A 25,394-nucleotide genomic window follows, 5' to 3' on the forward strand; every position below is an offset into this window, starting at 1 on the left:
ATGCAATATTAATTTCTGATAGCGTTCTATTACATGCCATTGATGCACAGATTAGTGTTTTTAAAAATCCACAATGGAAAAGGTTTATGGCGCATACACATTTTAATTCTTTAGGAAATCCACATAATTAAACAATGTAATGATCTGCTGGTTAATTAAAAATGCACAGCTGTGTTCCTGAAGAGTAACCTTACAAAGTGTGTTACTAGTATTTTGACAATAGGTGGCAGTAGCGACAGATAACTATACCCCTCTTTCCTGAAATTATGTGTGAATTATGAATAAAAAGTAATTATTCCAAAGTTTGGAAAGTGGTCTTTTTTTACCATAGCAAATAGCCCCTATATTTTAGTGTGGCCGTGTTAAATACATCAAAGGCTGAACAAATCTTGTATAAAAGATAAAATCGTAATTGCTCCTTTTGTAGCTGAAAAAAGTTAAGATGTCAAAACCGGAAAAATCTAAGAGCCGTGTTGATACACATCTACGGTATTTGTAATGTTTAATTTGCTGACTGGTTAGGTTTTAACAATGTTTATTTACGGGCTGAATATAAGGAAGATAGGATGTGGAAGAGTGAACATCCATTTCTATATAGTGTTAGACACCACTTGCTACCACCAAAATAGACAAACGGTTTGTTTGACTGAAACGTATTCTGACTGAACTCTAGAGCTGACCAACAAAGATTTTGCTTGTTGTAAGTTGATGTCAGCAGGAACAGTCTGGATATTGGTCCAAAATTGTTCACAAAGGACCGATCTGACCTGGATGCTTTGATCGTTCCCAGAAGGAACAGACCTGAGTCACGTAACACGCAGTTATGTGACTCCCATGGTGAAAGTGAGGCAGAGAGAAAGGTGCAGGTGGGGTAATGGGGTGAGTATGGTAAGAGTGTAAGCGAGAGTGTAAGGGATGGTGTGTGTATGTATGTTTTACTGTTTGTATGCTAGAGAGTGTATGTATAAGTGTTTGTGAGCATGAATGTGTACATGTGTGTGTTAGCATGAACATGTATATGCAAGTGTGAGGGAGTATGTGTGTTAACATGAGAGTGTACGCATTAATGTAAATAAGTGTTAGCATGAGTGCAAATGTGACTGTGTGTAAAAATATGTGACAATGCATTTAAGTTAGTGGGGGGGTGGCAAGGGTTGATTGCGCCACTTGGCTTCACCTGCTCCCAGGCCCTGAAGCTACCAGCCTTCCCCTGCTGGGTTTTAAATCATCCCTTACTGCCACCCGCTACATTTGCTTGCAGAGTGCAGTTGTGTGAATCCTACAGACATCCATAATAAAAGATGGAATTGGCTGAAGATGTACTGTACATGGGAGGCAGGCCCACCAGGCAAATGCCCATCTGGTAACCTTAAAATGTCAAATATTTTTCTTCACTTGTTGGGACATAAGAACCATACAAGAGGCTGCTCATTTTCCTGATGCAAAGACTCAGATCTTAAGTAGTCCTTGGTCTCAGCTTAGACCCAGTATAGCTTTACGGCTATCACATGCATGTTTAAATCCCCTCACTGCAGTAGCCTCTGCTACGTCTGATGCATTACGAAAGACCATGCATAGTAAAATAGCTGAGAAAGGGCAAGGAATACCCACACGCAGAAACCTGTATGCGACTTGTGCCCATTCAAGATGCGTAATGTCAGCGGCAAAGACTGATAAAGGCTAGAATACAGTCTTTCATCCCCACGCCATAAATATAAGAGGGAGGATGGAGAAAGTGGAGAGCGCTTCCCAGAAGACACACATACTGACAGTCAGGGGGCAGCAGGAGGGGACGTGTCCCCCACACCCGTGAGCGCACTTTCCGTGCCCCCCAAAGTTAAACGTACAGCGATTACAAGGATTGACTGTGAGCCACACTCCCTTAACCTCTCAGTCTGTGTGCCCAAGTCCTGGGTCGCCAGGCAACCAGCGCACGAAGTGATGACGTGTATCCCGCTGGAGCCGGCAGTCACTTCCTGGTTCCAGGGGATTGTACCGAGGGATCTGTGTGCCGCAGCCGCCGTCTTCTTTTCACCATGTCTCACCAGACCGGCATCCAGGGTGAGTGCGGGCAGGACCCAGCCCCTGACCAACTCACCCCACCACGGCCCGGGGGTACTCTGTTATACCGGGGTAGCTGGAGACTCTTAGCGGACTTCCTTCTCCTCCCTCATTGACCCCAGTACACAGTAACAGTCACTACCCCAGGCATGTCTTCTTTTTGTCTCTAGGTGCACGGACTTCCTGTTTAACCCTACGGTTACCTTATAGCCACGGAAAGGTAGAGCTAGACAGAGCACTGAATAAATGAATGCATGTAGAACTATAAAGCGTGCTCTGTATTATGTACAGCTTATTATAGTAAGGCGAATCATTTCTTAATAATACCACATGGAAAGGGGTTGCAAAAAAAGTAATTATTTCAGGTAATATATATATATATATATATATATATAGATAGATATATTTCTATATATATATATATATATATATATATATATATATATATATATATATATATATATATATATATATATCTTTGGAGACAATTCTCATTTATGCATAAAATGCACTACTGGAAGCTTGTAGGTCATTCATTTTAATTAATTCCCCAGAAAATACAACTTTTGTTTGGTGTGGAATATAATATTGCTGATTTTTGTTTGTTTTATTATTTTAATGCATTCAATGCCTAGCCTTGCTGTGGATTATATGCACCCTGCTAATTACAGTAATGCATTTACTGCAGAACTGTTTACAAACAGACTTTTACAGTGTAATATAAGGAGATTTTTATTTTCCTAGTGGATGGTAGATACATGGAACAGCCTCCCATCAGAAGTGAGGGGATTTAATTTAAGTATTCATGGGATAGGCATACAAAGAAGCTTTAACCCTTTAAAGTAAAATATATTTTAAATAATGTTTTAAAACTATTAAATTCTAAAAGGGGGATTTGGCTTAGCATGTGTGCTTTCTTCTGTAGCCAGATGCAGAGCCTGAGTCTGGTATAGAAGGGAAATCCCTTAAAAGGGGATTAAACTGTGCATGTGAGACAGCCTTCCGTTCCTTTTAACACTCATCCCCACCCGGCGTCTGAGGTTTGTTAAAGAAGAAAAAAGTTTGATTGTGTAAAATAGCAGATATATATATATATATATATACAAAAAAGCATAAGGCATATAGGCCCGCAACTAACGATTATTTTTTCGATTAATCGGATAAAAAAATGTTAATTTTTCATTTATTTAAAATAACTGGATGTTAAAAACAAACGGCAGAATAAAAAAAACTTTGCTAAAAATGCATTTCTTGTTTTTATTTCCCAACCTGCCCCTCCCCCCAGATATGCACATCTGAGCCCAGGCTTGCCACACTGCCTCCCAGATATGCCACATACCCCCAGATATGCCACACTGTCTACCACAAATGCCTTATATACCCTATATGCCTTATACCCCCTGATATGCCACTGTGCCCCCTGATATGCCTTATACCCCAGTATGCCTTATACCCCCTGATATGCCACTGTGCCCCCTGATATGCCTTATACCCCAGTATGCCTTATACCCCCTGATATGCCACTGTGCCCCCTGATATGCCTTATACCCCAGTATGCCTTATACCCCCAGATATGTCACTCCCTCCTCCCCAGATATGCCCTATACCCCCCCCCAGATATCCCATAGTGCCCTCATAGATTCACAGACCCGTTCACATCACACTGACACAATACTTTTATAAATAAATACAGGGTTAATCTTCACTGCCCCAGGATTTAGATTTCCCTTAGTTTGCCCCCCTTTACCTCTAACTGCACCTTAAGTTAACCTTATTAAATTAATTAAGCTAACCCTCAGTCCTCAGCATTAAATTAACCCTAACAACCCCATTAACCATAACTGCCCCTAAATTAACTCTAAACATGCCATCAACCATAATTGCCCCTAAATTAACCCTAAACACCCCATCAACCATAACTGCCCCTAAATTAACCCCCACCTCCCCTAAGTTTCAGCAGCAAATATTAATTTATAATCAATAAAAATCTATTCAACTAATCGATAGTGAAATTCGTTGGCAATGATTTTCATTATCAGTTATGATCGATTTTATCGATTATTTGTTGCAGCCCTAAAATCATACACGTTCAGATTCCCGGGTTTCTGCTAGAATAATAACGGCCAATAAGTACACAAAACAAAACAAGAAAACAGCGCATTGCCAGTGAATACCATTCACAAAAACATCTAAGGCATAAATACTGGGGACTCCATCACTCCATATAGCCATGTATTGCTTAGCCCGCCACTCGCCAAACTTGTGCTTTTTCAATGGTATTCTTGCTTTGTTTTGTATACACCCATTTTCCTGGCGCACTGTCTATGTACAGTAGTAATCTCAGAACACATATACTATGTGTGTATATATATCTATAACCCCATGAGTGCAGGAGGGGCAGGTAACATGTGGCTGTTGTCATTTTCTGACACTGAAACTGCTGCCGCTAAGCCAGGTGGTGATCTTGTGAACAGTACAAGCGGACTGCTCTAAAAACAGGGCTGTAAGTGATATGTCCCAAATGTAACATAGCTTACACCTGCGCGTGTAAACAATATAACCTCCTCAATGGATAATATATATGCTCAGGGAATCGATTACTTAACATTGCTTTGGTCTTGTGGATAGGGAGGGAAGTTCTCAATGGCTTGTGTTATGATCACAAAAAAGAAAAGTTTCTAAAGGTAGACTGCCATCCGTCCCTTAGTGTTTAATAGAAGGGTGTTCGTATCATACCACGTGTTGGGTTTCTGTACGCTGGCCAGCATGTGCCCTGCTTTCCCTGTCCTGGGTATTTATGAATGACATGGGCAGAGCATGTCATCATGTTTGTGTTGGTAACTTGGTTGTATCTTTTCTAGACGGCTATTTTGCTCTTGACTGTGATTGCATGTGATATGTTTACATAGGACACGCCAGGTGTTTTTATTTGTTCCCTTGTTACAGTTTGATGTGTGTGATGGGAGATGTCTTTCAGTTATTTGCGTTGTAGAGATGTATCCAAAGAGGGTAGTTTAAGGTAGCTGGTAAAGTTAGGAACTAACACTCAACGTTTAGGAGCAGTGACTTCGCTCCTGAGGTTTGCCCAGCCCTAGTGAAAGATAAATCCACAGGTTATTTACATCTGTGCGGTGGTGGCGAAACCGAAGCTTCTATGGAGTTTGTCAACTCAGACACAGAGTCTATATGTAGCAGTTCAGGACAATGTTGGTGGACAAGGGGTGCTTGTGTTGTGGCGATTTGTTGCCCCGGATTGAAAACCAGTGTATATTCCTTTTGAATTTTGCTCTCACAAAATCACAGATGGGTGTCCTTGGAATGGAGGGCTCTTTGTGGGGCCCTAACAGGAGATATTGAAAACTGATCCAAAATGTAGATACCTTCCAATCTTACCCACCAGTCACTAGTGATGTCGGTATGGAAACAAAGTAACTACTGCTATGTATGTTATTGGGAATCACATTATTATACTTGGAAGGTTGTTTTTATTGTTCTTAAAGGTTTGATTACCCTGCTATCAGTATTTGATAAAATGTCCTTCTCTGGCCTTTACGAACTTCGAAGGCTATGAGTAATTGGTTCCACCCTGGATGTCCTCTTTTGTTGCTTATTGCTTAATCAGACGTTACCGCTCCCAGGACCTTTACTCCACGCTTCACACACAGTGTAAACACTCTACCGTTCTTTGGCTGTACATTATTGTCCCGTAAATACAAAGACATCGCCTGGGATTACAGAAAAAAACCAAACGGTTGTACTTTGTGTAATGTAACTATGTGTTGCAACAATTGCCTGGTCATATTTACTGCCACGTGGTTAGATGGCATCTTCAGGCCAACAGATTTCTCTCTCTCTCTAAACCTCAGACACCTATAAAAGATGATAACGCCCCGCAGGTTGCATTTCCTTGGTTGTAGGGACCATCTGGTCACTATACTTTAATGCATATTTCTATATAGTGCAGTCAAACTGGAGTCTACAACATTTTGATCTTATTACTACTCGTGGTGCTTGGCTGATTGATTACATGTTAAAGGAATCCTTACCAGTATCAATTGTTGTGTAAGGCCTGTATCTACTTTACATAGCATGCCGCGCAAAGGAATGGCATTGGCCTTTCACTAATGTGACTGAATTGCTATTTGCCGTTAACAAAATGACAAAGAAATGTGATTAAAGTGAAGTAAGGTAATGCGAGTAGGAAAGCTATTTATTAAATAGCTAGGATAGGACAGATACTATGACATTATAGACCAATTCAAAATAAATCCTGCAACATTTTAACCAGTGTTAACCATTGAAAGCCGCTAGAAAGCTTATCTCCTAGTGACCTGATATCATCTCCAAAGCGGAGGGAGTGGGATTTATCTTGGATGTTATGGATACAATTGTAGAACACCATAAAGCAATAAAAGCCGGATAAATAGACATATTCAAAAGTATTTCCTTCCCTAATCCCTTTGGGCACAAAAGGGCAATAATGTCTCTTTAAATGCTTCTGAAGGGATGGTAGTAAAGAAGAACTGATCACTGATAACAAAGCCCATAAAGTTTTATAAAGAATCACTCAATGGAGTAACTTTTGTGCAAAAGCGGTGGTTATTGAGTAGTTTGTTTCAGAATGCCCTACCGAAAATGTCTGTGCTTGACAGATATGTATGTGTGTATGTCTGTATGTATATATATATATATATATATATATATATATATATATATATATATATATATATATATTGTGTGTGTGTATTACTGGTAGAAATAGCTTGTGAAATACTGATCTTTCCATAGTTGGGGCAATTTGGTGGTATTTTTTTTACACTACAGTTAAAAAAAACTACTTTATTTAATTACATTTTATCTAGTTGCTGAGGACATTCAAGGACATGCAGTGTCACAGGTGTTTGAAGTAGTAGCGGCATGTCACATATAATAATAAGACCTCTAATATTGCCTTTCTGTTCACAGCGAGTGACGATGTAAGGGAGACCTTTGCAAAAGCCAGGAATGGAAAGTACAGGCTGCTGAAACTTGATATTGAGGATGGTTAGTTTTCATTTTAATACGTGTCATTTTTACTGTGTATTTCTGTTAAACTCTTTCTAAAGGTATAGCTAAGATGATGGGGTTAATAAAAAAAAAAATGTGTTGACTGAACACAGGATGACTCCAAAATATAACCATTAATTTTATGTATGTATCTTCTAGAAGGTAGAAGGTTTAGTAGGTATAGCTGTTATGATCAATTATCTCTGTACATATTTATTTGTTTTCTTGTGATTGACTGCCAAAGCCATGACTGATCATCATATGGATAATCAAGACATACATAGGAATCAACTTGCTTTGTTTTTAGCTGTTAAAATTCAGTCACCAGTATCTGGAAGATTATCCATACAAATATATATATATAATGTTTGTGTGTGTTTTACCTGATTTAGCTTTTCTTTGTTATATTTTTCTTTTTTTTTCTTAGAGCAACTGACCGTGAGTGCCTGTGAAAAGCCCGTACATTCCTGGGATAAAGAATATGACTCTCTTATGCTGCCGCTGTTAGAAGACAAGCAGCCCTGCTATATTTTGTATAGACTGGATTCCCAGAACGCACAGGGCTACGAGTGGATTTTTATTGCTTGGTCACCAGACTACTCTCATGTAAGCGTGCTTCACATGCAGACACAGTAAAAAAAACAAAACCACATTGGACCTGTATGTGTAATGTTTATTGTTGGTGGTCATGTAACATAATTTCACATATAAATTAACACTTGTACAGCAGTAGCGAATAAAGCCGTTTCTCAGGAAAGCTGGGTAACGTGATGCGTGTTAAGTCCCCAGTGCCCCCGACTCTTACAACTTTAAGCGAGTGCAAAGTCTTCTCATTCTGTTGTTGGTTCCTTGTGTGCAGCCAGAAAAACTGTTTGCCAGGGCCTGTGCTTCTGGAGGTTGAGTCTAAATAAATACCTGCTCACTTATTGCTGCACCACTGCCATCACCCACCACTAGTATTCAGAGCTATTTAAGGGCCTAAGAAAAACAATTTAGGTTAAAATAATAAAAAAAAATTGTGCGAGTTGCTTGAGGGGGCTCTTTAAGACCGTTTTGCACTTTTTGTTACCAGTTCAGTAGACTTCACCACATTAACTGTCATTAACTAAAGTGGATTTACTATGTTTTTTTGACTATGACTATAGCACAATGGCTTTTGCATTTACCCCATAAATGGGATGGTAAAATGCAGGGATTTCTGAGATACTTGTGTATTTTTTTATGTCAGATTTCTAAAATGCTGGACCTATTTATATTCATGTGTATGTATTAATGGGATGGTTTTGCATTATATTAATGTTCTTTGGATACAATACAATTTTTTTAGGTCAGACAAAAGATGTTATATGCAGCAACAAGAGCAACTGTTAAGAAAGAATTTGGAGGAGGACATATAAAAGAAGAATTGTTTGGAACAGTAAAAGTACGTGCATTATTTCACGTAAACAATATTTTGATGTTTACTGTGGTTTATAATGTGGCGCTATTTTTGTGAAGCGCCACATTATTATTAATGATCGATTGGTGTTTATTCTGTTTGCTCACAGGATGATGTTTCATTAAGTGGATATAAGAAATACTTGGCCTGCAAATCAGCTCCTGCCCCACTCACTACAGCGGAAGAGGAGCTGAGGCAAATAAAGATTAAAGAGGTAATGTCAGTGGACGTCGACTACGTTTTTTTAGGTTGTATACATCCATGCTTGGCAGCGTTCTTACACAAAACACAACTCAAGGCATATCATTCCAATTTTTCTGTTATTTGTGGCAACACTGCCTAAAACACGCAATTATGTTGTATTGTGTTATAGATGTATAAAGTTATGTGTTGTATAGTTTAGGGTGAAAATCTTCAATTTACTGCGAAGGCATATTTTGGTACAGACATAATAATTTATTATGGTTTGAGATACTTTGGTGCCATGACTGCGATGTTTAAACATGAAGAATACATTAGTGGATTAATGTCAAACTGTACTAATGCTTGACTGTAACTTTTCAGACTCAAACAGATGTTGGAATAGACACTAAACACCAGACACTGCAGGGAATAGCTTTCCCCATAGACAGAGCTGCATTCCAGGCTTTGGAACAATTAAAAATCAAGAGACTAAACTATGTACAGTTGGTAAGTTACACGGCTTGTCTCTCCATATAGAAACATGTTCAGTGTGTGTGTGTGTGTCTGTGTCATATATATATATATATATATATATATATATATATATATATATATATATATATATATATATATATATATATATATATAACCATACATAGCATATATCAGTATCTTTCTTGTTTTTCAAATACTGCATTTAATTGTTTCATAAATTGCTGAGGACTGCCCTTGATAATTAATGTAACATTTTGGACTTCGACAAATAATACTATAAAGAAAATATCCTGTATCTTTTGGTAAGTATATATTTCATAAAGCCAGCCACTCCCTGCTCATGAGTATTAAGTAATCCTCTATATATTTATTTATATATATATATATATATATATATATATATATATATATATATATATATATATATATATGCGACAATATCGAGCAGATACGTGGCACATGCTCCTATGACTTTTAAATATACGTTAGTTTAACTGGTTTATGTTCTGTTTCCCCAGATAAGTATATCACAGGCTGTACTTTAAAAGAAATTCTAAAATATATTTTTGAGATAAAATGTCAAAAATATTGTACTTGCACTACTAATAGTTTTTTGAATCAAGTATTAATTTGGTGTAGGCATGATAACTATAGGTTTGTTTTTAAGGAATAGTTTTGTTTATAACCAGTTGATGATAAATATTCCAGACTTGATTTAGAATGGTTGGGTTGCATAAAAATAGGCTATATGAGCTTTCCTGTATCAAGCTTACAGTGTAACACAGGATTACCAGAAGTGTGAAGTGATCCCTGAAACCTGAGAGAAATGTAAACTGATAATGTATGGTTGTCTGTATTGTGTTCCCTTGCAAATATTTAGGACAATGTAAGGCCAGACAAGCTAAACAATGTATAGGAAATTCTGAAACTGTGTAGATTTTGGAAAGTAAAACCATTGCTCATCGAGATGAGGATTGGCCATGACTAGTCTGTATATCCTATCACCAGTTGAAACTGTTCTAATGATAGAAAGAGTGACTATAGTGGGTGTATAATTTCTTCTCCTGATCACCTGGTGACCTAAGTAACCTAACTAAAGGGTTATGCATGCCCCCCACCCCCATTCTACACCCTCTCCAATGCATCGATACGATTTGGTAATGTGGAGTTTTGGTATTCACATCAGACTGTGCCGTACACCAGCTACATATACAACGTAGCTATTCCCTTAGTAACCGAGCTCCATCACTGAGCCAAGGTGTGTTATGGAGCTATGATGCCCATTTTCTGTAGCTGGCCTTTTTATCTTTCGTGTTTTTATTTGTACAAAAAAACCAATTTGTCTTTTGATGGGCTGGAGTGTTCCCTTTAGTTGTGGTGACAAGTACTTCATGCATTCACTTCCCACCCTATGAAATGGCAGTCTTTTCCACACATCACTGAGTATTAATTTTGCATAAACTGTTGTCCACAGCAAATTGATATAAAAAATGAAGTTATCATTTTGGCGGATACTACTAATACGGAAGTGAAGGATCTACCAAAGAGGATTCCAAAAGATGCAGCACGATATCACTTCTTCCTGTACAAACATTCCCACGAAGGAGATTATTTGGACTCCATAGGTATAGTGTTTTACATGCATTTTTTTTTGCCAAATAATATATTGCATGTCCTCTCATGTTATGCTTCACCATGTTGTGTTAAATAGAATATTACAGGCTTATAACAAAGATGGATTACTATCGAATAGTAAAACCAAGCAGCTGATTCTGTCATTCTTTAATTAGGTGCTAAATTGAGTTATTAACGTGCAATTTTTTATTTATTTATTTATTTTTTTTTGGAGCCTTACCCGGAAATAAAAATTCATAACTATGTTGGCAGTTGTGTTGAATAATAATGTGTCCATTTGAAAAAGGTTAAAGTACAAATCAAGACAACTAGGAAAATATTAAGTGCATTAAATAGCAGGGTTTTTATCCTCCGTTTCCATACTAGTTTTATAACTGATTTGTTCTGTATTTTTATTCCAGTGTTCATTTATTCAATGCCTGGATATACATGCAGTATACGTGAGCGAATGTTGTACTCCAGTTGCAAGAGCCCATTGCTGGATGCTATTGAAAGTCAGCTGCAGATTTCAATAGCAAAAAAGGTAATTCAATCTGCTTGTTCTATACTAGTGCTACTGATAACATTGTGCATATGATTGATTTCATTGCAGACTGCAGGGACAGTTTGGGTTACTTCCAGTGCCCAGATGATACAAATCATTGTTTGGTAGAGTAGCACATTCCCGTTTTCTCAAATTTAAAATTTAAAAAAACAAACAAATTTTGTCGATAAATATGAATCTTCGAAAACTAGGAGGGACTCCCAATGGAAAAAAAACAAGAGAAGAGCTCAGAATCTTTGTTTGAATTTTGTTGTTTCCACCCTCCACTCACTCACACTCTTCTTATACTCACTCTCACACTCTTATTCACCTTCTCCCAAGCTCTCTCATGCTCTCTTTAAATATCTCCATACCTCCTCCTCCATGTCCCTGTCTTCTTCCTCTGCTTCTTCTCTTACATCTTCTTGTTTTCTGCTTTCTTTGTACGTCCGCTGCTCCTCGTGTCTTCTTTCTTCGTCCACTTCTGAACCTGACATCCCTGTGAACTTCCACAAAAGAGTAGAGCCTCAGAGCACACCCTCTCCCCTGATGGTATAGAGCAGTTTGGGAATAAACACATTTGACTATTGTTAGAATGCAAGAAAAGAGTTCTTGGATGTATAACCCCTCACTGCATTACACAATAGACCACAACATAGCACACACTGTTCTGGGCCCAGACAGGTTTCAAATGTAATCATGGTACATACAGATTTTAGTCAGATAATTAGGAGTAAATATTATGTAATCCAGGGATTACAATAAATTCTATTTGGTCCCATATTTCTGGACCCTTATAAAGATATGCTATATTACGTTTCTTCATGTAGCTTCTGGGCATTGCTTTCAATACCCAAGTGCCACCAGACCTTCTTTTGTGTATACCGCACAGTATACTATTTATGCGGCTAAAAGATATTTGCATGAAGTTGATTTGCCCCATTTAATTTCCCTAGGGAAATGTTGCTCATGCAAAACTCAAACAATCCAGCTTCAGTGAATTGTTTTGCCTGATTAGTGTCGCTGCAAAATCCTAATGAATATAAATAACGTGTTGTCATTGCTTTGGTTTCGGTAACTTAATCATACCACTGTGAGAAGCCACATTTTACACCTTGTTATAAAACCAGCTGTTAGTACAAGCTATGTGAAACATTTATCCATCTGTATGGAATTTTAAATTATTTTTTTAATCTTTTTGATGTATGCGCTGAATGCTTTCCTTTTACTAATTAGCAAACCTTGTGGTATTTTCGTATAGATGGAGATCGACAATGGGGATGAACTGACTTCAGATTTTCTCTATGAGGAAGTACACCCAAAGCAGCAAGCACACAAGCAGAATTTCGCTAAGCCAAAGGGACCAGCGGGGAAGAGAGGCATCCGGCGGCTGATTCGCGGTCCAGCAGAACCTGAAACAGACTAGATCTCGAGCGGTGGGTCATCGGGCTTGGAACTTGTGGACTGTAATCATTCCACACCTATGTTCTTATATGGAAGGAAAGAAAAAAAAAAAGGAAAGAAATTCCCCCCTCCATCACATTCAACATTCTCACTTAAGAATCATGAAAGGTTTTGAAGGTTTTGACACACATTGCTCCCATTTAAGCATTAGATTTAGTGATTTGCCTTCGTATACTATCCATTTCTTTCTTTTAAGAAGCCACAGATATAAGGGTTCACATGCTGACAGGCAAACCCTCCTGTTAAAAACCATGCATACACTCCCTTTGGTCAGCACATGAACATCTCTAAACTGTAGAGAACTAGTTTATTATGATTTATTAAAATAGCAATATGAACAATTTTAGTATGGTTCATAGAATCATTGACCGGTTCATTGGTGCAAATTATTTGCAATTAACAATTTGAATAAGGGTAATACTACTTTAAATCAGTGGTATACCCTTAAAACACATACTGGAAATAGTACAAGAATTATATTTGAATGTATACCTGAGCGATATATATTGCTATATTTTTAAACTGGTCTAAATGTAGAAATGGATACAACTGGTTGATTCCTTGCAAGAGACCCATGTTTTAATATATCATCAATGGTTTATACTAGTATGTGTAGTCCTCTTTCTAGTGTGTATATACCTTACACTGTGCATTACACAGCCCAGTCTGTTTCAATAATTACAGGAGAAAAATATACTATTATATAAAAATAACTTTTATAGTATATACTATTTTTTCAGTCCTTTTGTCTTTGCTACGCTGCAATACACTGTAGTGATGCACTTTAGTGTCAAAATATTGAAGTCGGAAGACCTGATTCACTCTAAGTGATAGATCATAATATGCAATACATTTCTTTGATTCTTAAATCTAAATAATAGCAATAACACTATTGGGTTTTTAAATTCCTCTTTGCACAATGAAGCTTTTTTGAAATACTAACTTCTTATGTAAAAAAAAAAAAAAAAAGACAACAAAAAAAAACTAAACGTGCATATGTGATGAGTGGATGCCTGGTGCAACCATTAAAATAAAAATAACAAAACTTTTTTCAAGAGTCTTATTACTGAGTGTGGCTTTTTACAATAAATATGCCTTTGCTGGAAAATTGGAACTGCTGCGGCACAAAAGCAATACCATATATGCCAGCAAAAATTGTTGGATAAATCCAAGGGAGGTAATGGTTCTTTAGTAGTTTAGTAGTATGTCCTCTTTATTGAAGATTTTTACACAAAGCAATAGTAGCCATGTGTATCCTCTAGCTGGTCTGTCTCAGTGAAGTAGCTTTTATGTACTGCTGTTGTCGTCCACATTTTAAAGGTCTACAAAACGCTCTGGCTGTTTGGGTGCTATCACCTAAGTGTGTCCGTATTGTAGTTTTAATGCCTTAAAGCCAAGGCTGCTTTTGGCTACCCTAACCCATTCTTGTTTTTTGATAATGTTTTCAGACCACTACCTATTAGTCATTTGTATGTATTCCAGCTCTGTTTTCTACTAGACATGTGTACTGTCGGTTTTTAATTAATCAGCTGAAAACGTATGTAAATAAGACATCATTGCCATAATGAATAAGCTCTCTCTAGTGTTTGAGCAGGGAAAGTCATCCAAAATATTACACAAGTGACAATGATGGCTGCCTCCAAACTGCAGATAAAGTTTATTGGAATAAAATGAGATTTTCTCAATGCTAATCTACACTACTGCGTATGGCTCAGTATATTATGCTTAAGACAAATATTTTCTATGGGGCCTCCCCTTAGAAGTGAACCTTTCCCAACTAGGACATTTCATAGTTCAGTTTATTTAGTGTACCAATGATCTGTGTCTACAGATTAGCACCGGTATATGAATAGGAAATCTGCCTTATTCCAACTCTACTGGATGGCCATTTTAAATAATTGTTAAAGCTTCCATTTATCTTGACCATTTCATTTACCTGTCCCATTCATGAAATAGGTTATGCATTTTAAACCAATATGTCTTAGAGCTCAGCTGTTTATAAGGTTTTTAAAATAAAATCTATTATTTTGCTATAAAGCCAATGTGCAACTACAGGTTGTTTAGATCTACGTTCATAAAGGTGCTGAATATTATAGAGGTCCTAGTCAACATATTTTCATTATGTCGTAATCAGCCTTAAGACTGATAATAAAAAGTTAGTTATGCTCCTGAAAATGTTTAAATTCGACAGGGAATGGCATTATGATTAAACCCGATCATTCAACCAGATTTTGTTTGGATATAGGTACTTTGCTGACTGTGAATTCTGCTACATTGTAAAACAATCTTATTTGTAGTACCTATAATTTACATTTCAAACACTTATGGGAAAGCAGTGCTTTTTATTCTACTTGTGGCCAGTTCAGGGCAGATTTTCACAATCCGCAAGTAAAATGTTTGAAAAATGTCTTCCGTAACTCCATTTGTTTGTGGTTGCTGAACAATTAGAATGCATTTGAAAACTACTTTTCAAACAGTGATGAATATATATTAATAAACAAACAACTTGTTAAAGCAGTAGCTAAGTGTCCGATTTATTATACGCTTTCTTTTCAGGGTGATGCTAAGTGGACATTTCGCATGGTTTTTTTTTAACTATATTTTTGTGGATCTATACCAACTCCTACTGGTATTGTAACAGTTTTGAAACCAGTTAGTTAATTTAAAAGTAGGACAAAGCAGCCAGCCATAAATAGATGGCCTGCTCTAACATTTCATAAAATTATGTAAATGACTGAGTAATTGGAAAGCCTGGTGGATACTGTATAGCCTTCATGACTATTCTACTTCTACATACATTATATGGCCAAAAGTATGTGGACACCCCTCCTCATTAAGTTTGGGTTTTAGCCACAAGCAAACAGGTGTAAAAAAAATCAAGAACATAGGCGGCAATCTCTATCGACAAACATTGGCAGTAGAATGGGTCACACTGAAGAGCTCGGTGACTTTGCCCTACCACAGGATGCCACCTTTGCCGGTAGTCTTTTGATTAAACTTCCATCCTGTTAGATCGGCCCTGGTCCGAGGTAAGTGCTATTATTGTGAAGCATCTAGTAACAGTAGCTTAGCCAAGAAGTAGACCAGACACACTCACAAAGCGGGGGTACCAAGTGCTGAAGCATGTAAAAATCAACTGTGTTCTGTAGAATTACTCACTACAAACCTCTAAACAGCCTCTGGAAGCAACATCAGCACAAGCAATGTGCAACAGGAGCTTCATAAAGTGGGTTTCTACACTTCCAGTAGATTCAGTGAACAGTGGAAATGTGTTCTCGGCAGTGATGACCAATACCTCACCATCTAGAAGCCTGACAAATCTGGGTTTGGTGGATGCCAGGAGAACGCTACTTATCGGAATGCATAATGTCTACTGTAAAGCTTAGTGGAGGAGGGATAATGGTCCTGGGCTGGTTTTTAGGGTTCAGGGTCGACCCCTTAGTTACAGTGAAGGGTAATGTATATTATGTATATACACAAAATACTTTTTAGACTATTGAGGCACCAGTTTGGGGAAGGCCCTTGCCTGTAGAAGCATAACTGTGCCTTTAAAGTTTGGTGCAGAAGAACTCAAGCCCTGACCTTAACCTGAAAACCTTTGAAACGGAACACCTATCGTCAGACAACATTTCTCATCCATGATTAGTGCCTGTCCTCACAAGTGCTGTTTTGGCTGATTGAGCACACATTCCCACAGAAACACTCCAAAATCTTATGGAAATCCTACACAGAAGAGCAAAGGCTGTTACAGCTACAACGGTGGTACACCAACTCCATATTAATGCAGATGGTTTTGGAATCAGATTTCCAACAAGCCCATATAGGTGTGATGGTCACGTGTCCACATATTTATGGTCATATAGTGTTAAATTCAGCATCTTTATAAAGTATTCCACTGGATTATTAATTAGGCAAATCTTAAGAGGCCATACTTCTTCAGGGAAATTGCCAGGATCACTTGATTGACATTTCAATATACCTAAATGTTACCAATTTAGAGGCAGGGTTATAAAAACTGCAAAGGATAAATTACACTAATATGAAACAAGTTGAAATGAGTACAAATTAGATGTATGTTTCAAAATTTAATTTTGCGAATAACTGCTAAATTAAGAAAAAATATAAGCAGTTATTCATATACTGCATTAGATCAGAGGGTGTTTTATTTTAGCATTTCTAAATCTGTCAAACCAGTACTTGACTCAAGCATGCCATTCATTAACCCATGCCTTACCTGGAACATTTAACGTTTCAGCACCCTGACCCGTGCGTTATGAAGAGCCGACACCAGGGAGCTTCTTCTTCAAGTGAGATTAACTGGCCTGTATAACATATAGTTAAATCTGTGGCATGGCTCCAATCTCCCATTGTACAACGCAGTACATTTGTGTGTGTGTTTAGAGTAAAGTGGTCTTACCTGTCTCATGACGGATGGAAAATGTAACAGTTTTTATTAAAACTTTATTTTTTCCTTTAAAAGAATGTAAATAAATATGAATATCAATACAACCATAACAAAATGTTTTCTTACGAGGTAACAGGTTATAAGGACAGACAAAAGCATGGAATTTAATGCTAGTACTGTGTTCAGTACGTTTAGTTGAATGATTATAGTGCTTCATTGTTAGACCACAACTTTCATAATCCACGTTCCATAAACCTGAACATTTATTTTGTGCGAACAATGTGTAACGCCACATTTGTACTTTTCTGCAAGAAGAGAACCATAACAACTTGTATTACAGCTTTCTTTTTTAATACATATAGCTCTGAGAAATCAGGAACCAGAAAGGGTGGTCTTTATGCACTCCAGCCCATGTAGAACCTATAAAATCAAATTCAAATCAAAGTGTTATAAGATGCAATATAGAACATATAGAATTTGTAGGCTAGTTAGGCATCCCTAAAGCATAAACATTGAATAATTTCTGTATACACAGACATACTTACCGTCTTGATATCTGGCCTCTTATTTTTCATTTGGTGTAAGCAGTCACTTGCAACTGAATACATTTTTTCCAGTGTCTTAAAATGTACATCTTTCATCTTTTTGTCAACATACTCCTCTAGAGTCTTTTCTTCTTCCTCAATTTCTTCTTTAATATCAAGCTGAAGAAATATACATGAGTTTTCAAAAACATAAGTAACAGTTTAAAGAAACCACCTTACAGCATAGCAGTCAATAACCGTTTAGAAAACATACCCTACCCAATCGCAGAATACAAAGTGTTGGACCAATCAAAAAATTAAAAACCTTTTAATATTAGTATTATAAAGACTAATATCCCTGTTTGTTGGACCTATGGCAATGAGGTTTCTGTATAAAATAAAATGAACTAAGCATCAGATGCAGAAGCCCTTAAAAAGGGACTACAGCAGAAGACCTTAAAAAAGTGTGGACAATTCTACATTGAAAATATTTTCTATGTGAAAGTCCAGGGAATGGAAGGACTCACTCTGAAATTTTTTTATGCTTATTTAATTAATTTGAATATTTCTGGCAAACAACAAGCATTATAAGGACTATAGCATGTCCAAAATGCTTATGTAGGTGCCAAAAGAGAGCTTGACAACTTCATAACTTCCTTTTGTAAGAGCTTCACAATTTTTTGCTAAAATAAATTGTTGGAGAGCACATTAACATTTTATTTGTGAAATAGATGGCCATTTAACATTTTAAATGCCCCTTAAGCAGCGTGAACACTATATAGATCTTTGTTGAACTACTTGGTAGGTTTGTGAAGGCCGATCACTTGAGCACATTAATTAGCAACACGGCACTGTTAAATATACTTGAACAAATTGCACCAAAGTTTTATGTAGTAAATTAGATCTACAATCAGTAATAAAAACCGAGCGTTGGCAATGAATCACATTTGGGATTTAAGGTCCCTGTAATTCCTGCAGTTTTTGTGAAGATACAAGAGGTAAAAACAAAAGTACTTACCAGTAATGGAGGGTCTCGATCTTCATCTACTGGTGCAAGTCCTGAAATTATTTCTAACAGTACCTATAAAATAATACAATGTTCCTAAGTAACTGGGGTCATTAAATGGCAGTTGCACGACACACCATCTCAGTGACAAAGCTATACATTATGAAGGACCAACTCAAGAAAGACTTGAGGTAGTATGAGGGAAATCAGTGGAAGTGTTTCAACTCTTTATCATTTGTTTATGGAATTGAATTTAGTATTTGCACATTGATCTAGATTGAATTAACTTACATTTTTGTGTTCAACCATGACAACCTAGACTACCTGTACAGTCAAACATTATTCTCACAGTGCAACCCGGAATACTCACCACACCAAGGCTGAAAATGTCGGACTTGATAGTCACCTCTCCTCGTAGAGCCTCAGGGGCCATGTATGCTGTGGTCCCAACAATTCTTTCTGTCATCATAGTCTTTGTCAATTGCCCAGTTGCCCTTGCAAGCCCAAAATCTGAAATTTTGGGGACAAAGGCAGAATCCAACAGGATATTTGCACTAGAAGAGACAACAATATATATCTTCAGTAAAGAAACCTCCCCGTTTAACCGACTCCTTCCAGTCATACACACACACACACCCTAGCTAACAGAAAGTGCCATTGGAACACCGAATGATGATTGACTATGAAGATATTCCATTTAAAAAAGCCATTTCCAGTTATAATAGTTATTTACAACATTAACAACTCCTACACTGTATTTCTGAGCCATTTGATGTTTAATGGACAAAATTAGCTTTTTTCTTCATAAGATCCTCTCATCTCCTGTTACAGATATACTTTAGTAATATTATTATTCTGAGCACAGGAATATTTTGAACCTGTGCAGGTAAAAGATAATAAAACACAAATAGATTTTAAATACAGATATGTTGCTTTCTAAAATTATTTTTTATTAAAAAAAAATAGTTTTGCTGTACAATATGTTTATTTTTACAGCAATAAAAAAAAAAAAAATATAGGGTAAGCATTACAACAATATAGATGTTTAGTAAAGTTGTGCAGTCTTCAGTTATTTTTTTCCAGCATACATACCTTTTAATATCTCTGTGGACATGTTTATTTTCATGCAAATACTTTATTCCGTTTGCTGTCCCAAATGCAACATCACATCTTATCTGCCAGGATAGAGGCGGTGTGCCATTCTGCAATATACATGTAGTAAATAAGCACCATATAACATCATTATTTTCAGCGCCGTAACTTTACTTGCAAGCATTTTTGTTTTTACTTGGAAGAAATAGAATGCTAGGGGCATAAACATATCCCACAGCAACATGATGACTATCTTTTTTGGCTTGCTTGTTGAAAACCAAATCTAAATAATAATAAATAATATCCCCCTAATAGTAACTGCCTTACAACAGGAGCAAGTATCCAATGCTTAACATCCCTTATTGAACATAAGATATCCTTCCAATACAAGGGATTTATTACACAATTGTTGCTGGCTGCGGTCTCACAGCATACACTTACCATACAAGCCAGCCTGTCCAGTAACGAACCATTAGGCATATACATATAAACAAGGCAGTAATGTCCACCATCATTGGAATACCCCAGCAATTTTACAAGGTTTTCATGCTGGCACCTAATTAAAACAGATTTTAATGTTAACATTAACAAATATTAATAGAAAATAAGAAGTCCTGAAAAAGCAGTGTTAAGTTTTGGTATATAATGAAGAACAGAAAAACAAAACAAAAATAAAAAAACACAAACACATCAGGTACTTTGCTAGAATGATATAACCTGGGAACTCTCTGAGTTAGACACAGAGTCTCCAGGTAATGCACTGGTTCTCCGAGTCTGGAGAGGGGAGCAGCATTTAGCAGTGTCCACTTCCCCTCCTACTCCTGGACCACTGAAGAATGGGACTAGGGCTGCGTACAGTCATAGCAGCGGACCGTACAAAGGGGAAAAAAAGGGAAATCCCTGCTCTCCTGGAGTAAAACTTTACATCCACAAGTCTAGGACCAGCTCTCTACAAATTCATTCAATAATGGTACCTTCTCTTTGGAATACGTTTGAGTAGGTCCGTTTAAAAACGTACAGCAGCTCCATGATACTAATACTTACTTTGCCATTGTTTTAATTTCTTGATCAAACTGATTTTCCAGCTCCTGAATACTAGCATCAAGCAGCTATAAAGAAAAAAATGTATATGTACATATAGCAAAATAACATATCCTGTATTTCTAAAGATCAAATCATTAGAAGCCAACACAGAAAAAAAACCCAGTAAATTAAATAACATACACAAAAATCACATTTCATTTGTTCACTAAAGATTTGGTAGTTGAGGTTGCCGCAGAGTTTGGGGTTCAATTCACCAACCTGACTATAAAGTTTGAAGGGCCAACCACGGCACATTATTCCAGCAAGTCGTGACTTTGCATAATCCATAGTTCAATCATTTGCACAATGTGAAATATGATAATATAATGTTTGTGCCGTACCTTTTTTTTTTTTAAATCATTTACTAGATTTTTGCTCTGCCTATACCTTTTACAGGTATACACATGCTGGAGAAATATATTTGCAGGCACAATTGGCAGCTAATCTGTGGTTTCAGAATATTCAAAGGATTCACATAAAATATTCAGCTGCCTTCAATAAAAAGCTTAGAGTACTTACAGCGCTTAGTTTTTTCACAGCAACCATTTCGTCGTTTACTTTTCCCAGGAAAACAGTTCCAAAACCTCCTTCTCCCACTTTATGTCCTCCTTCACCGAGGGATCGATCATCAAAATTATTTGTGATTCTCTGCAGCTCACTAAATGCAAAAGTAGTGTAACCTGTAATATAAAAAGAAACACTAGAAAATGTATATATTACAAGACAGGGACAAAAAATCCTTTAGATTAAAAATGAAGTGCTGAGAACCAGGGAAAAAAAAAAATCACAAAAACACAACAGACTTTTTCTATAAATATATAAATAAAAAAGGTTAAAAAATCAAAAAAATGAATGAAGAATTTAGAATACATCTTAAAATATTGTTTAACTGAATTGAATGAAGTAGTATAAATCTAAAAAAAAGTACAAACAGAATACTGCTAGCGGAATCGAAACAATGAAAGCCAACTTTCACATACATCCCACAAAGGGTAAATCAGGAGCCTCGATAGGAAGAAGGGCCATATGCCGTCTCTTTTGGCTGCTGGACCCGTCGAGTAAGTTTTGAATGAACTATTCATTACGTTTTGATATCTACCTGTATCATTGTCATTTTCTTCTGGACTTGTGCTGTCACACATAGGAATATTATGCTCTTTCTTAATAACATGTTCCGGACATGGTACTTTACTGTCACCGCCTACAGGCACTGTTACATTGGAATACGTGGGGCTTTTATGTAGATCTGTAGGAACAAAGGGAAGATATTAACTAATATATATATATTTATTTATTATCAAATATATGTAGTTTACCAGTCTATATACTTGGTACAAACTGAATAAACAGCAATAATTAATGACAAACAAATAAATAAACAAACCTGCCAAAATACTTCCTAAACACAATCTTAAAGTAACTAACTATCTAGTCCCAAGAATTGTAATTTTTCTTTTTAAGCATTTTGGACTCATTATGCAGGTATTCTTTAGTCACTGGAGGTAGAAAATGAGAACTCTCATTTGACTCATCTGCATCATACTTTTATTCTTTCTTGAATTTTTAGCAGAAAATAGGGATGAAATGCACGTTTAAGAATACATCTTGTGTAACTTCATTAGAAATTACTGAGGTATACTGCATGAGTTTCAACTTCAGCCTTTTCTTTTCAGTCTTTACAAACAATATGCCAAGTAAAAGAACTGCGAAAGGACAAATCATTGGCCATTATCAAGAAATATGCGGGAAATGTTTAGATCTTACAACACGCCACCGCAAATGATTACCTGGAAGCAGGATAGAAGCAGCAGTCAAGAAATTGTGCTTCATTAGCAACTCTGTGAGATCTCCTACAGTGCAGTTTGTTGTTCCCCAGTCATAAAGCAATTCACACGTAGGACTTTTTCCCTTATGGACGGTTCCTTCAAATCGCCTAAAGAAAATAGAACAGTATGTTTTATCATCACCACCAGTGTAGAATTTCACATACTAAATCACATACTATTGTGCCAAGACTATAACCTTGGTACCATCTCCTCAAAGCTTGCATTCCGCTCATATTTTTCCAACGCTCCTAAATGAGGAAAATTATTAGGATGATAAAAAGTACTTACATAAATAAGCACCCGAGGATTACCTTATGTGAAACTGCGTGTATCTAGCTTCACCCGAAGGTTTCCATATGTCCGTGGCTATTGACTTCCATCCCTCTTGAGGGTCCAGAAAATCTGCCAACTGCCTAATCAGCCCCAGATTAAGGTTACGCACGTAAGTAGATGGTGTTACGCCTTTACTCATTTCAGTATCCTAAAGTGGAAAGAAATGAGACATATTCATTAAATGCCACTGTGCAGGCGTAGTTGTATCAGCGCTTTGTGGTACATATTGGTCTTCTGGGATGACAGACAATTAAAACGAAAGCTGAAATATTTAAGCAATACCACAAGATAATGATTTTCCAAGGAAGGTTTTACATTTATACAGAAACATTGAACCTCAATTCGAATCCCTTACTGTATTCATTTCTTTCACTAATGTTGGGAGGCCTACTCCACCCTCTGAGTAAAATAAAACTCCCTAACAATAAATCTAAGCTTCTGACCCCCTAGTTTTAGATGATCACCTCTTCTTCTAACACGTTCCTCCTTTGAAACAAACTTGCCTTCTGCATTTTGTTAAAGCAAAGGGAGGAATGGAAAGCGGGGTAGATAACAGGTTGCTCTCCAACTATTGGAAGCCTGAATCCCCACGATCATTAAGCCAAAGGGATCCACAGCTGATCCCTGCTGTGACAGGCGCAGAGCCCCAGGAGCCCAGACACCCCACTCACCTGCTCCTAAGGGTATAACTCACAGCGGAGGGCTCGGGAGATCACTAGCCCAGCCAGATCCACTGCTTCGAACCATCAGCCCGCAGCGATATTTCCGCATCCTTTTTTCTTGCACAATATGAGAAAATCCACAGAGCCAGCCTCCTCTTCCTGCTGCTGCTCTGATTGGAATACGAGCTCTCCTCACCTAAACTGAACTGCCAACACGTGACCAGTTACCCAACTCCGATCCATATCCTACCCATACACACACTTCCCAAACTAACAGCAAGAAAGATCACAAACTTTCTCGCTGCGCTTACCTGGTCTGTACCTTTAAGAGACCGCCGGTGACGTCACGGCCGGGCGCTGTGATTGGCTCCCTTGAAGCGACCGGATAGAGAGAGCTGGCGGAAGTGTCTATAGGAGAGCGGCTCCATGTGGATAGAGGAGGCAGGTATCGGGCTTAACATGTCAGAGATTATAATGCTGCGTGCAAACAAAATAAAACAAATGTGCTGCTTAGGAGATCCGTGATCCGAAACAGTCCGCCCTTATGGGAAGCAGAAGCCTAATAATAAAGCTCGCAGTAATCTATATTTCAGGTATTAGTTACATACTTAAATAGTACTTATACAAATATTAAACCATTAAGTGAGCAGTAAAGAATAACCCAATTACATGCAACATTTATATAGTGTTTATATACCGTATTGGCTCGAATATAGGCCGCACTTTTTTCCCCCACTTTAAGTTTTTAAAGTGGGGGTGCGGCCTATATTCGGGCTCTAGCGCCCGACGCCCGGGACATGCAGTCCCGGGCGCCGGGCAGGCAGCGGGGTTAAGATACAGATCCCCCGCAGCGGTGCAGGGGACCTGCATCCTTCTCTGCTCAGACAGCCTCCCCTGCCAGCACTTCCCACGGGGGGGGGGTGCCGGCACGGGAGGTTATCTAAGCGTTTTACCTCTGCCCACCCCCGACTTACCGGAGCAGACTCCCGGGTGTCTTGCGGGGCCGGCGGGAGACATTTACGCAATACGCAAATGCAACTTCCGGTAACGGTACCGGAAGTTGCATACGCGTATTGCGTAGATGTCCCTCGCCGGCCCTGAAGACACCCGGGAGTCTGCTCCGGTAAGTCGAGGAGGGGGGGCAGAGGAGGACAGCGGCAGCGTATCGCGGGGAGGGAGGACAGCGGCAGCGTATCGCGGGGAGGGAGGACAGCGGCAGCGGATCTCGGGGAGGGAGGACAGCGGCAGCGGATCTCGGGGAGGGAGGGCAGCGGATCTCGGGGAGGGAGGGCAGCGGATCGCGGGGAGGGAGGGCAGCGGATCGCGGGGAGGGAGGGCAGCGGCAGCGTATCGCGGGGAGGGAGGACAGCGGCAGCGTATCGCGGGGAGGGAGGACAGTGGCAGCATGTTTTTTTTGGTGCTTTTTTAAAGAAAAAAAACTTTTTCTTTAAAAAAGCACCAAACTTTTAGGGTGCGGCCTATATACGGGGGCGGCCTATATCCGAGCCAATACGGTATATATATATATATATATATATATATATATATATATATATATATATATAGCGCCCTCGTATTCTGCATCGCTGTACAATGGGTAAAACAGTACATGACAAGT

General features: G+C 38.1%; 2 protein-coding genes across 3 annotated transcripts; one reads left to right on the plus strand and one right to left on the minus strand.

Moving 5' to 3' along the window:
• The first annotated feature begins 1,961 nt into the window (after positions 1-1,961).
• Positions 1,962-13,902, plus strand: TWF1 (twinfilin actin binding protein 1). The gene is made up of 9 exons (XM_053465357.1): positions 1,962-2,061; positions 7,027-7,104; positions 7,535-7,713; positions 8,435-8,530; positions 8,655-8,759; positions 9,110-9,235; positions 10,698-10,848; positions 11,260-11,381; positions 12,643-13,902. The coding sequence occupies exons 1-9, from the start codon at positions 2,037-2,039 to the stop codon at positions 12,805-12,807; spliced, it is 1,047 nt and encodes a 348-aa protein (XP_053321332.1). The 5' UTR covers positions 1,962-2,036; the 3' UTR covers positions 12,808-13,902.
• A 3,390-nt stretch (positions 13,903-17,292) lies between these two features.
• On the minus strand, positions 17,293-24,118 carry IRAK4 (interleukin 1 receptor associated kinase 4). Of its 2 annotated transcripts, none has more exons than XM_053463370.1 (12): positions 23,786-24,118; positions 23,093-23,262; positions 22,743-22,888; positions 22,055-22,201; positions 21,475-21,635; positions 20,917-20,981; positions 20,314-20,428; positions 19,873-19,982; positions 19,151-19,334; positions 18,793-18,855; positions 17,796-17,954; positions 17,293-17,670 (listed from the first exon to the last, which is right to left on the minus strand). In XM_053463370.1, exons 2-12 carry the CDS (start codon positions 23,251-23,253, stop codon positions 17,623-17,625), a joined length of 1,359 nt encoding a protein of 452 aa, XP_053319345.1. In that variant the 5' UTR covers positions 23,254-23,262; positions 23,786-24,118; the 3' UTR covers positions 17,293-17,622. The 2 variants fall into 2 exon arrangements, with proteins under 2 accessions (XP_053319345.1, XP_053319346.1); XM_053463371.1 differs by having other exon boundaries at positions 24,088-24,108.
• Positions 24,119-25,394: the final 1,276 nt, after the last annotated feature.

Source organism: Spea bombifrons, chromosome 4 (assembly GCF_027358695.1).
Source record: "Spea bombifrons isolate aSpeBom1 chromosome 4, aSpeBom1.2.pri, whole genome shotgun sequence".
NCBI lineage: Eukaryota > Metazoa > Chordata > Amphibia > Anura > Pelobatidae > Spea > Spea bombifrons.